This window comes from Nematolebias whitei, chromosome 15 (assembly GCF_014905685.2).
Source record: "Nematolebias whitei isolate Nwh7 chromosome 15, NemWhi1, whole genome shotgun sequence".
NCBI lineage: Eukaryota > Metazoa > Chordata > Actinopteri > Cyprinodontiformes > Rivulidae > Nematolebias > Nematolebias whitei.
This window is the reverse complement of record NC_056512.1, coordinates 37,705,241-37,717,805: the sequence shown is the minus strand read 5'-3', so window position 1 is coordinate 37,717,805 and position 12,565 is coordinate 37,705,241. Positions and strand designations below refer to the sequence as shown.

General features: G+C 45.6%; 3 protein-coding genes across 3 annotated transcripts in view; 2 read left to right on the top strand and 1 right to left on the bottom strand.

The window, feature by feature from the left end:
• LOC119421197 (heat shock 70 kDa protein 1-like) overlaps window positions 1–3,832 on the bottom strand; it is a 4,549-nt gene extending 717 nt beyond the window's left edge. The window contains exon 1 of the mRNA XM_037688579.1: window positions 3,816–3,832. Coding sequence (XP_037544507.1) covers window positions 3,816–3,832 — 17 coding nt within the window. The remainder of the gene's footprint in view (window positions 1–3,815) is intronic.
• Window positions 3,833–5,942: 2,110 nt separating this feature from the next.
• Window positions 5,943–8,598, top strand: zgc:66443 (uncharacterized protein LOC406856 homolog). Its single transcript, XM_037688641.1, has 2 exons — window positions 5,943–6,187; window positions 6,940–8,598. The coding sequence occupies exons 1-2, from the start codon at window positions 5,995–5,997 to the stop codon at window positions 7,863–7,865; spliced, it is 1,119 nt and encodes a 372-aa protein (XP_037544569.1). The 5' UTR covers window positions 5,943–5,994; the 3' UTR covers window positions 7,866–8,598.
• LOC119421196 (heat shock 70 kDa protein 1-like) overlaps window positions 7,893–12,565 on the top strand; it is a 5,390-nt gene continuing 717 nt past the window's right edge. The window contains exon 1 of the mRNA XM_037688578.1: window positions 7,893–7,972. Within this exon, the coding sequence (XP_037544506.1) occupies window positions 7,893–7,972 (80 nt within the window). The remainder of the gene's footprint in view (window positions 7,973–12,565) is intronic.

Genomic DNA, 12,565 nt, shown 5'->3' with positions numbered 1-12,565 from the left:
CGATGCCGATCGCTGCGTCTTTAGCTGCAGACATCTTGGCTCAGTCCTTTTGTCCTGAAGAAGCAGACACACAAACCATGACATTAGACAAATCAGGAGGACATGAGACTAACTACAGCGACTGATTATCTGGTTTTAGAAAAGAATGTTGAACTTTTCCCATTTCTACATTTAATCAAACACCAAGAACAGATTCTTACAGCCTGGCAGCACAAACAGGGAAACTGTGGTTAGAGGAAAAACTATTTCTCTGATTCCTCTTGGTTCTCTTCTCTCCTCTGGTTCCCCTTCAGTGTCTCTGCTGTCAGAGCAGCAGCTTTATATCTGTGAAGCTGACAGTCTGGCTGCTTCCAGACGGTTCACGAACAAAACATCAAATCAGCGGAAACACTACCCTCCTCTTCCTGTTAGCGCTTCAAAATAAAAGTTTACAGCACTGCTTGTACATAAACACGTGGCGGAACAGGACTTTTATTTTAATCAGCGAGTTAGTCATATCCGGTTTGTTTCAGTAACTTGGAAAAAATATCCCTCGAAGGGTCGAGCGCAGCTTTTAGTTCCGTTGGGATTTCAAAATAAAGGACTGTTGGAGAACTTTCTGGAGCAGTGGAGCAAAGACAAGAAACTGAAGGAGACGTTAATATTTTTTAATTGTTTTTTTCATTCAACCTTTATTTAGACAAGTTAATCCCATTGAGCCATGGGAACTCATTTACAAGACAGACCTGTTTCTAACAAAGAGTGATGACAACAGTGGACAATCATAAAAGGATGCGTACTAATTTGGAATAACAAGTGAAAGAAAATGGTATTTAAAAAAGAAACAAAAATAGTAGCTGAAATAGAAGAAAAAGCTGAAACTAGCTGAAAAAAGCATAACAAGCTGAAATTAGCAGAAATAAGTTAATTAGTCTGAAAGTAGCAGAAATTACCAAGAAAAACTTAAATTTATCTGAAAACAGCTGAAATAAGCTAAAAAATGCTAAAAGGTAGCAGAAATGGTAGAACAAGCTAAAATTAGCAGAAGAAACCAGAAAGAACACGGGTTTGCCCAGTTAGGCTGAAAGAAGCAGAAATGAGCACAAAAAAGTAGAAATTATTTGAAAAAAGCTGAAATTAGCGCACACACAAAAAAAAAAACAGCTGAAAAGTAGCTAAAAAAGAAGCTTAAGTTAACACAAGGACGTAGAGAAACATATTTTTGTTGAATTAGGCTAAAAAAATTGAAATGAGTGCAATTTTTTTGTATAAGCTGCTTCCTATGGGGGAGTGGTGGCACAGTGGTTAGAGAAGGTGGGCCTGTGATCTGAAGGTTGCCGGTTTGCCTCACTCTTGGCCCTTGAGCAAGGCCCTTAACCCTCATCATCTGCTAATCCGTGTGCCCTAGATGTAGCTTTCTGCTCCACACAGAGGGCTGTGGTAGCTCCATGGTCTGTGGTTGTGTCAGGTGTAAAAATAGTCACCAAGTCTTTGTGCGAGTTAGTTCGCTGTGGTGACCCTGAAGAAGGAGCAGCAGAAAGATGAAGAAGTTTAAGCTGCTTCCCCTACGACCCGATTACAAAACAAGCAGAAGCTAATGGATGGATGACAGCAAGGAAAAGACTAGAAACAGAGACATGGACAGAAAGACCAGAGACATTGTCAAAAAGACAGGAGACAGAACTGGAAGTGGCAGAAATGAAGATGTTGAGGTTCTCCGTAGGAGGGACAAGGATGTTTAAGATTAGGAATGAGATCATCAGAGGTACAGCACAGGTTGAACAACTGGGAAATAAAGTTAGAGGACAGACTGAGATGGTTTGGACATGTCCGGAGGAGGGACAGTGGGTATATTGGTAGAAGGATGCTAGAAATGCAGCTGCCAGGGAAAAGACAAAGAGGAGATCTATGGATGCAGTTAGAGAGGACATGGAGGTGGATGGAGTGAGGACAGAGGACATAGAGGATGCAAAGGACAAAGTGAGGGCAGAGATGGAGGAGGATGACTCACTGTGAAGACACATGAAGAGGGAATGGCTGAAAGAAGACCAGATGTTCTCCTGCCTGTGAAAACCAGAAACCAAGAAATGCTTGTTAGAATAGTGTGTATGTGTGTGTGTGTGTGTGTGTGTGTGTGTGTGTCAAGGTTTCTTTATTGTCATTCGCAACACATGAGGTAAATGTGGTGAAATGAAATTGTGTACACAGGGTCCCAGTTACATCCAACAAAAGTAGTAATTGTAAAAGAAAAACAGTAATAAGATCTAAGATATGAATTAAAAAACATACACTAAAAATACACTAAGCACTAGTAGCATAAAAACAATACTCCAAACAACAGCAGCACAAACATGAGTCTGTGTGAGAAGATGAGGACAAATGAACACATCAGCATGAAATGAATCAGCAGCATGAGATCAGCAGCATGAGATCAGCAGCATGGATAGTCAGCAGCACATATCAACAATCAAAGTTGCATTACAGTGATTTTTTTTCACAGTGATTATTCTGGTTAGAGATTCATGAGTCTAACAGCCTCAAGGTAGAAGCTGTTCCTCAGTTTAGTGATTCTACACTTAATGCTCCTTAACCTCCTTCCTCAGGGGAGTGGGGCAAAACGTGTGCATGCTGGGTGAGTGGGGTCCTTCATGATGCAGGTGACCCTCTTCCTGCATCTGGAGGTGTAGATGTCTGTGATGGGGGGGAGACTGACTCCAATAGACTTCTGTGCAGCCTTCACCACTCTCTGCAAAGCTTTTCTTTCTGCAGCTGTGCAGCCTCCATGCCACACGTTGATGCTGGAGCACAGGATGCTCTCCACTGCACACCTGTAGAAGGAGGTGAGGATTGAGCTTCCTAGACCAGCTCGTCTCAGCCGCCTGAGGAAGTAGAGTCTCTGATGAGCTTTCTTGATCAGGCTGGTGGTGTTGTTGCTCCAGCTGAGGTTGTCATTCAGGTGCACCCCCAAGTACTTGTAGCTAAATCAGAATCAGGGAAGAAAACATGAGGAGAGAAGGTATAAATAAAAGATCTCTCACACCGTGTCCTTGACACAGGGCACGGTGTAAGGCAGCAAAAAAAATCTACCTCAGTAAAAGCAACATAGATAGACATAATACATTTTACAGGGGGGGACGACAAGACGGTGAGACTGTTCATGAACACTTCCAGATAGTTTCCATAGTCCTGATAAAAAGATGTTACAATGTCTCTCAGCCGGTACAACTCTGATAAGGGTCCACAGATGTTCCCCCCTGGGGGGGGGGGGGGGGGGGGTAATGGGGCAGTGCATGGCCTTTTAATTTATGTATCCAACAGGAGCAATTTGAGATAAGTTGGCCTGTCCAAGGCCAGAGGGGAGGCCAGATTCAGATAAACAACACTAGTTTTGGACAGGACGACTCTACTGATTTCATGTCTGACTTCAGTTCTTGCGGTATGCATACTAGAGCTGTCATTTGGCAGCACGACGTCTCAGTGGTTAGCACTGTTGCCTCACAGCAAGAGGTCCTGGGTTCAATCCCCAGTTGGACCTGGGGTCTTTCTGTGTTGAGTTTGCATGTTCTTCTCGTGCTTGCGTGGGTTTTCTCTGGGTACTCCGGTTTCCTCCCAGAGACCAAAAACACGCATGTTAGGCTGATTGGTAACTCTAAATTGTCCCTAGGTGTGAGTGAATGATTGTTTGTCTCGTTTGTCTCTATGTGTCCCTGTGATGGACTTGTGTCCAGGGTGTCCCCCGCCCCTCACACAGTGATTGCTGGACATGGGCACCGGCGACCCCCGTGACCCAAAATGGAAGAAGCAGGTAAAAGATGGATGGCCTGCCATACAATCACCTGCCGCACGTGGCCATTTGAGCACACATCAACCAGCCTTGAAAGAGGTAAAAAGTTCAGTTAAGCTTCAGATGGACTACTGCCAGAGATCCATTGTCCAAATGACGTTCATTTAGCCGCTGCACTCAGCGGACACGTGCGGCCAACGACCCAAACAGGTGAGATCACAAAATATTCAACATGTCAGAGTAGGGTGCAGGCAGAAGCAGGGGAAGCATTTAATGCGCTTTAACGGCTCCTCAGCTCTGATCTTCTGCCCCCTAAGCCACACGCGTCCGCCAACCATTAATAATAGTCATGGTATAAGCAGTCAAAGCTTAATTAAAAAGGGTGGGGGTGGTTGGGGTTCGGACCTGTAATTACTGTTAATTCATTGGATTGGGTGGGGTTCGGAGATGATGGCTGCGGGCTGGGGCTGGGGCTGGGTAGGATCGGATTTTTTGGACCCAAATGCAACTGTAATGCAAACAGGTGAGGGTCAGAATCAGAATCAGAGCAAGCTTTATTGTCATTGCACCGAGATACAACAAGAACATGTACGTACAGCCGTCCGAAAGATGGACGGAGTGCACAGAGCTGCTGCTAATTAGCGTGGCTCTCTTATTTTTATTCAGAATAATAGTTTTTCTTAGATGAGAAAAGGGAAGAATACGTGAGGAGAGAAGGTATAAAAAAATCTCTCACACCTTGTCCTAGACAAGGTATGGTTTAAGGCATCAAAAAATCTACCACAGCAAAGCAACATAAATAGACATGGGGCCGATGAAGGCATTGAATTTAAAGGGAAGGTTGTAGCATAGTCCAGAGCCCCCCTCAGCCATTATCCAGATAAGAGGTGTTTGTTATCACCAGCTTGGGTGAGGTTCCGTCACATGTCCACAGCCTTGGGGAAGGGAGGCGTGAGGAGACAGACAGAGCGTCTTTGTTTTTCATAAACATGCTAGGAAGAAGAGATAGTCCGCCTTCAAGGCCAGGTCCAGATCCACAGTTTGGGTCAGGCAGAACGCGTAAATTGCTGTTTCTGCCTTTTAAAGTCTCACTAGTAAATTTCTCTGATGGTGACTCCAAACAGCCGAATTGATTCTTTACACTGAAAGTCGAGCTTACAACTTTCTCCAAGATTATTTCCAACCATTCATGGGAGCTGCCAGAAAGTTCACAGTCCTGATATCAGCCTGCTTCAGCTCTGACGCAGCTCCACATAATTCAGACTGAGTGCTGCCAAGCTTCGACACATTCCACACAAATTTGTAGACAATCCAGATTTCACCAACCCAAACAGCAGAATCCAGTTGTCATCATAAATCTAATTTTGTTTCCGTCAAGGTCAAAGGGTCCTCCATTCACCCTGACTTCCTGTCAGGAGAGGCTGATCAATTTTGTTGAGAGACCAGTTGATCAAATCCTTCAAATTAGGAAGGTATGCAGGAAAAAAGAGAGACTCTTTAAAGAGTTCACAAGACAAGGGAGCAAAGCAGGGAAGAGGGGGCACGGGTCCTCGTTGATGTTGATGTGTGTTCTGATGCCTGACCAGATTTTCAAAGCACTTAGCGAGTATTGGGGTGAGGGCTACTGGCCGATAGTCATTCAGACCAGTCACTGTAGAGCTCTTTGGGACTGGGATGATGGTGGCAGTCTTCAGGCAGGTGGGAAATCTTGCTAAGGTGAGTGAGGAGTGAAAGATGTGAGCCAGCACCTCACAGAGCTGATCGGCACAGTCTTTCAGCACCTTCCCTGGGATGTTGTCTGGGCCTGTTGCTTTGTGAGGGGTAATCCTCTTGAAGGTCCTCCTCACTTCAGCTGAGGTCATGCTGATGAACTCCTTTTCCGGTGGTGTGAGCCTGGTGCTGGATGGTCTGTTCGGGTCTTCAGAGCGTGCACAGTATTTGTTGAGGGCATCAGACAGAGGCAGTGATGGGTCTCTAGGACATTGTGCACCCCTGCCTTTTTAATCTGTTATACACTTAATGTTCCTCATGTGCTGCGTGGGTCTTGTGAGGTGAACTGACCCTGGATCTTCTGTGCATGTGGCTTTGGCCCTCTTAATACCAGCAACCAGCTCTTTCCTTTGTGTGCGCGCATAAGGTCAAGGCCTTTATTTTGAAAGTGTGAACCTAAAGCGCTTCCTGTTTGCGCGTCTCCCTCGGTCGCTCGGGTTCGTGCGTGTTGCAGCATCAAAATGACTAAACTGCAGCTGCTCAGCGCCTACCTGACGGAGCGGCTGACGGCGGTGGTGAAGGAGGTTCTGGACGTGGTGGAGGACACGGTGTCCGAGTACCGCGAGGAGACCGCCAGAACCAGGCGGGAGAATGAGAGTCTGCGGAGGCAGCTGCGGGACATCCTGCTGCTGGAGGCCGAGACCGAGTGGCTGAGTAAGGGCCGGCTCCGACCGGAGCACCGCGAGAGCGCACCGTTCAACACCGCGTTACAAAATCCGCTTTTTTAAGTCGAACGAGGTTTTCAGCTAAAGTTCTGAGAAATTCAGTGATTCAAAACATTTTCTTTAACACTAATGACCCGATGTTACATTCGGCTGCATTCAAATGAATCAGTTCTGTTCATATTTTAAGACAAACGGGACTTTAGTAGTTTCTTCTCAGAGTCGAGCCCGCAGCAGAAATCAGCTGATGGTGTGTTTTCTTTTGAAGGAGCTGGAGCTTTAAACTTCAGTAACTTCTCTGTTTGTTGTTGTTGTTGGCAGGAAATGTTTCGTTCTCTCCAGTTTACTGGGTTGTTTACGTAAAAACATTTTTGGCAACTACATGAGCTGGAAAAGTCTAGAACCTTTTTCAGACTTTTATCTTGTTAACCTACCGACTTCCTGTCACAGATTTACGTCCTCTGATCAGCCATAACATTATGACCACTGACGGGTGCAGAAAGGTCTGCAGACACCAGGTCCAGAACAAACCAAACTGGGTCATGTACCACCTGGTTCCACTTGGATCCAGAAACTACAGCGGATGTTCAGAGGCCCACAGGAGTCCAGGAGAAGCCGGGTCAGGACCGAGGTGGTCATAATGTTCTGGCTGATTGATTTGTATGCAGCTACATCAGGTTTGACAGCAGAACCTCTCCGAAACCCAAATGTTCTTCCTCAGTAACGGTTCTGTTTCTGCTTCAGGGTCATCCCGGTCAGGTCCAGAACAGAACCTGGATGATCCAGAGTCCAGGACCCATTCAGATAAACCTGACTCCAGCCTGGACCAGACCCGACAGCCACAGCTGGTTCCAGTCCTGAAGGAAATGCCACCGGCGCCAGTTTGCCTGCCAGTAGACGAGAAACCTGCAGATGTCTGGGAACCGGTGCCAACGTCCGACCCGGGTCGGGAAGCGTTTGGCAGAATTTCACCTCTGCAGACCCAGCCCTCTCTGAATCTTCCCATAATGCACCTGGATGTTCTGGCTCTCAGGGAGGAGCCGGTGGCGCAGGTCAAAAGAGAACCAGAGGAGGTGAAGGAGGCGGAGCTTCACGACGAGTCTCCCGCCGCCACGGAGGAATCCGGTTTTGAAAGAGCGGAGGCGGACCCGGCGCTGCAGGACGCTCACAGGAACAGGAAGTCGTGTCAGGAGACGCAGCTGGCCGACGACGTTGCAGCCGGCGGTTTGATCCCGGAGTTGGTGCACCGCTGCCACCGCTGCGGCGAGGCGTTCGGCCAGGCCGCCGGCCTCCGGCTGCACCTGGACCAGAAGAGGAAGACCTACGCCTGCAGCTGGTGCTGCAAATCCTTCGCCCAGTCGGCCGACCTGCGGCGCCACCTGCGAACACACACAGGCGAGCGGCCGCACCGCTGCACCTTCTGCTCCAAGAGCTTCAGCCAGCGAGGGAACCTGCGGCGCCACCTGCGGATCCACACGGGCGAGCGGCCGTACGGCTGCCCCTTCTGCTGCCGCACCTTCAGCGACGGCGACACCATGAAGAAACACAAACGCACGCACGCCGCAGCAGAACGGGCCACCCGCTGCGCACCCTGCTCCACAACTTTCAGCACCGCCGCCGGCCTGCAGCCGCACCTCGAGAAGGACGCCTGCTGCAGCAGCACCACCTGATCGGACCGCCAGGACGAGACCGCTGACATGGACGGACAGAGTCCAACTGCTCATCAGAACCTTCTGGGTTCTGTTCAGACACAAACTGAACAGCTTCCTGCTTGGAGGTCCGAACGGCCGGAACAAACCCACTGGGTTAGATCAGAACAGAACCGACTGACCCGGATATGTTCTGCCTGCGTCCAAATGTTCTATAAGGAGACCCAAACAGCTGCTCACTGACCAGAACCAGACCCACAACATCCAGAACCAGACCCGTAACATCAGAACCAGACTTGTAATATCAGAACCAGACTCGTAACATCCAGAACTGACCCGTTTTCCCAGAACCTCTGTGTTCGATCTGGGTCAGTACTGAAGTTCTGAAGTCCGTTTTTATAAAAACGATCAATTCGATGTTTTCTGGTTCAGAACCGGAGGTGAGACGAGTTCTGAAGGGGACAGTCCGATCATTTCTGTCCCGGTGCTGTGTGTCTGTCTGTGGACAGTTTCTTGTCCGAGCTCTGAAGTAAGACATGTCCAACTGGACGTCTCATGGGTCAAAGGTCACAGGTCAAACCTAGTCTCTGCTCCAGCTGGACGTCCAGTCACAGAATGTCCTCCAGATTGTCTTTCTGTTTGTCCATGAGACGGATTGTCTTCCTTATTCCAGAAGTCTGACCCAGCTGATCTGAAGTTTAAAATATTCTTCAAAAGTCTGAAGACGTTTTTATCGAAAAGTCCGTTCACCAGAACCTGCAGAACTTCAACAGAACCTGCAGAACTTCAACTTAAATGGAAACATTCAGAAACTCATAAAAGCTCAGCAGCTTCAGGTTTTATCAGAACCAGAACTGGTGAAGTTCTGGTTCTGGTTTCCTCCAAAGCTCAGACTCTCAGGTGCGTCACCTGAAGCTCTCGTGCTGCGTTCAAGTTCAGCTGGAGTTTTACAGACTGGTCACACAGAACGAGCTGCAGCTGAAACTAAACGATAAAAACAGAATCACTTTGTGTTTAAATGTTTCTGCTTTAGGATCAAAGGTTTAAAATCTGTAATTTATTTAAAAAGATGCAGCAGTTCATTGAAACAAAAACTTTAGGATAAACTCTGTTCCTAAGGTTCAGATCATAAAAAATAAAACCTTTTTATTATTTTTTTTAATCTTCATATTTTAGATCGGTCGTTAAATAAAAAAATAATTTTCTTGTTTTTCACTTCAGTTTATTTCTGCAGCTCCAGCATTTGTCACTGAAAACATTCACAGACATTAAAAAAGACAAGTTCTCTCTCTGGGAGTGGTGGCGCAGAGGTTAGAGAAGGTGGGTCTGTGATCGGAATCTCGCTGGTTCAACTCCCAATACTGACAACCTCAAAATGTGGGTAGGAAAGGTGAAACTCCCACACTTGCCTCCACCCTCATCTGCCCCACTCTGGGCCCTTGAGCAAGGCCCATTTAACACCACCTCCAGGTGCCCTAGATGGCAGCTCTCTACTCCACACAAAGGGCTGTGGTAGCTCGGTGGTCGGAAGCAGCAGATTGTGTTGAATCTTCACTTTGTCACAATCTCATCCTGAGCAAGCACAAAGGAGACAGTGGAAAGGAAAAACTCCCTTTTAACAGGAAGAAACCTGGAGAAGAACCAGGCTCAGGACGAGCGACCATCTGCTTTAACCGGTTTGAGAGGACATGAAGTAGAAACAGACACAGAATGACAGGTCCTGGTGTACTTTCTATAGGAGGAAAAACAAACAAAAAAAACATGTTCAATTTAGCTTATTTCTATTTTCTTGACTTCTCTAAGTGGCTTTAAAAATCTGTTGGACTCCTGGCAGGGACCAATGCAGACATGTTCCTGTTTTTAGTTTTCCACATTCACCTTAGAATCTAGCTGTTTTTTGTTACTTTTCTTTTTTTAGCCATCCTATTCATTAAAAAAAAAAAAATAATAATCTGTATGCCTTTTTAGAACTGTCTATTGTTGTCGCTGTTGTCCATTATTGTCGTCATTCTTTGTTGAAATCGGGTCTCTCTTGTAAATGAGTCCTCGAGGCTCAATGGGATTTACCTGTCTAAATAAAGGTTGAATGAATGTCTGCATTGGTCCTTGCCAGGAGTCCAACAGATTCTTAAAGCCACTTAGAGAGATCAAGGTCAAGAGCTTCAGATCTTTTTGCAAGATATTCCAGGAAACGGAGTAGTAGAAGACCCTTTTGCCTAGTTCAGTCCTCACTGAGGGAACACTGCAGGTAATAATGTCCTGAGAGTGCACGCTGTAGCTGCACTCATGCAGAGACGTGTAGGAGGAGATGTATGAAGGCAGCAGACCAAGAAGTGATTTAAAGATGAAAATGTTCCAGTGGGAGAGTGCGTGAAGTTAATTATGTCCAGTTAACCAGTGAATACAGTGTGCAGTGGTGGGTACGATAATCACATTTGTGTCTTTAAGACATGCTTGTAGTCTAAGTAGCTGATTGGATTCATTGGGTTTCATGGACAAATATAACGGTGTATCATCAGCATAACAATGAATATTTATCCCATGCTGTTTAATAACTTTACCTAATGGAAGCATATACAAGGTAAATAGTGTTGGGCCAAGCACTGAACCTTGAGGAATTCCATGACTAACTTTGGTGTATGAAGAAGATTCATTATTTACATTTACAAACTGGACTCTATCAGATAAGTATGATTTAAACCAATTTAGAGCTGTTCCTGTAATTTCAACATCATATTCATCCATTATCTTTTACCCGCTTCTTCCATTTTGGGTCACGGGGGTCGCCGGTGCCTATGTCTGTCAGCTATCACTGTGCACAAGTCCATCACAGGGGCACATAGAGACAACCATTCACTCTCTCACTCACACCTAGGGACAATTTAAAGTTACCAATCAGCCTAACATGCATGTTGTTGGTCTGTGGGAGGAAACCGGAGTACCCACGCACGCACGGAGAGAACATCCAAACTCGACCCAGAAAGGCCCCGGGACAGGGATTTGAACCTGCAACCTTCTCGCTGAGAGGCAGCAGCTCTACCAGTTGTGCCACCGTGCTGCCCATGTCATATTCAAGTCTCTGTAAAATAATATTATGATCAGCTGTATCAAATGCAGCACTGAGGTCTAACAGGACCAGTATAGACACCTGTCCATTGTCAGAGGCCATGAGAATATCATTAGTAACTTTCACCAGTGCAGATTCAGCGCTATGGTGAGCTCTAAACTGACTGAAACTCTTCAGACAGATTATTTCTTTGCAGATGATCATGTAACTATTTTCTCTAGAATTTTTTTAGATGAAAGTTAGATATAGGTCTATAATTGGCTAGGACTCCTGAATAAGAAAAGAAACCATTGCAATAGTCAATTCAGTTGGTATAGCCCAAGTCACAACACTCAGCACAAAACTCAGCACTGAAACATTTACAAAGTGAAATTTTAACATCCAGCCCGGATGTTCTAAATGCATGAACAAGTGTTTCTAATTTTAGTGATATTACGCAGACGGAGGAAAAAGGTTCAGAAAACATTTCTAATGTAGTTTTTTAAATTTTTTTTACTCCATTTCTCCAGAAAGTTCTCCAACAATCTTTTCTTTTGAAATCTTGACAGAAGCCGCGCTCGAACCTTCGAGAGTGTTTTTGATAAGTTACTGATAAAAACCGGATATTAGGCACTCATACTTCAAATTAAGAGTATATAGTGGCGCAGAGGGGAGTGGTGGCGCAGAGGTTAGAGAGGTGGGCTTGTGATCCGAAGATCGCCGGTTCACGCCCCGGCCCCGACAACATCAAAATTGTGGGTGGGGTAGGTGAAACACCCACACTTGCCCCCACCCTCATTCGCCCCACTCTGGGCCCATGAGCAAGGCCCTTAACCCCACCATGTGCTCCCTAAACAGGTCTCTCTTGAAAATGAGTTCTCGTGGCTCAATGAGACTAACCTGTATAAATAAAGGCTAAATGAAAAAAAAAAAAAAAAAAATATTGTGTTCAGTAATGCTTCCTGCAATTCGTTGATATACAGTGAGCCTTTATTTTGAAGCGCTAACAGGAAAAGGAGGGTAGTATTTCCGCTGACTTTATGTTTTGTGCGTGAACCTTCTGGAAACAGCCAGACTGTCAGCTTCACATATATAAAGCTGCTGCTCTGACAGCAGAGACACTGATCTAGAGGAGGAGAGGAGAACCAGAAAAGAGAGGAGAACCAGAAAAGAGAACCAGAGAGGAGAACCAGAAAAGAGAACCAGAGAGGAGAACCAGAGAAGTCTTCAACTGTAAGTTCAACCTTCTTTTTGATATCTTTTTTCCTTTTCTTTAAATTGTATTATATTTGTTGTTTGGATGAAATGAAATGAATAAATAAAACATATCTACATATTTTTTTTTTTTTACCACAGTCATTCTGTCTCATTTTTTGCTCAATAAACAGAGAATGTTCATCTCATTTGTTTAACTGGGTTCTCGTGTGAAAATGGATATTTTAGTTTTAGTTTAATGTAGAAATTCAAGAAATTATCATGACCACAAACATTCTAGCAACACTGTACATGAGACAATGATTAAAGATGGTTGTCACAGCTAATCGACTGTAGTTGACAGGCTCAGGACCCCAAGCTCTAGTTTGTCTCTAATGTCCTGGTTTGTGTGTGTGTTGCTTCAGGACAAAAGTGGACTGAGCCAAGATGTCTGCAGCTAAAGACGCAGCGATCGGCATCG

Excerpts from the sequence above, each read along its gene's own strand:
- zgc:66443 (XM_037688641.1), top strand. The coding sequence starts at position 5,995 with ATGACTAAACTGCAGCTGCTCAGCGCCTACCTGACGGAGCGGCTGACG. Across the intron at positions 6,188-6,939 it reads GGCCGAGACCGAGTGGCTGA|GGTCATCCCGGTCAGGTCCA; the intron begins GTAAGGGCCGGC and ends TTTCTGCTTCAG.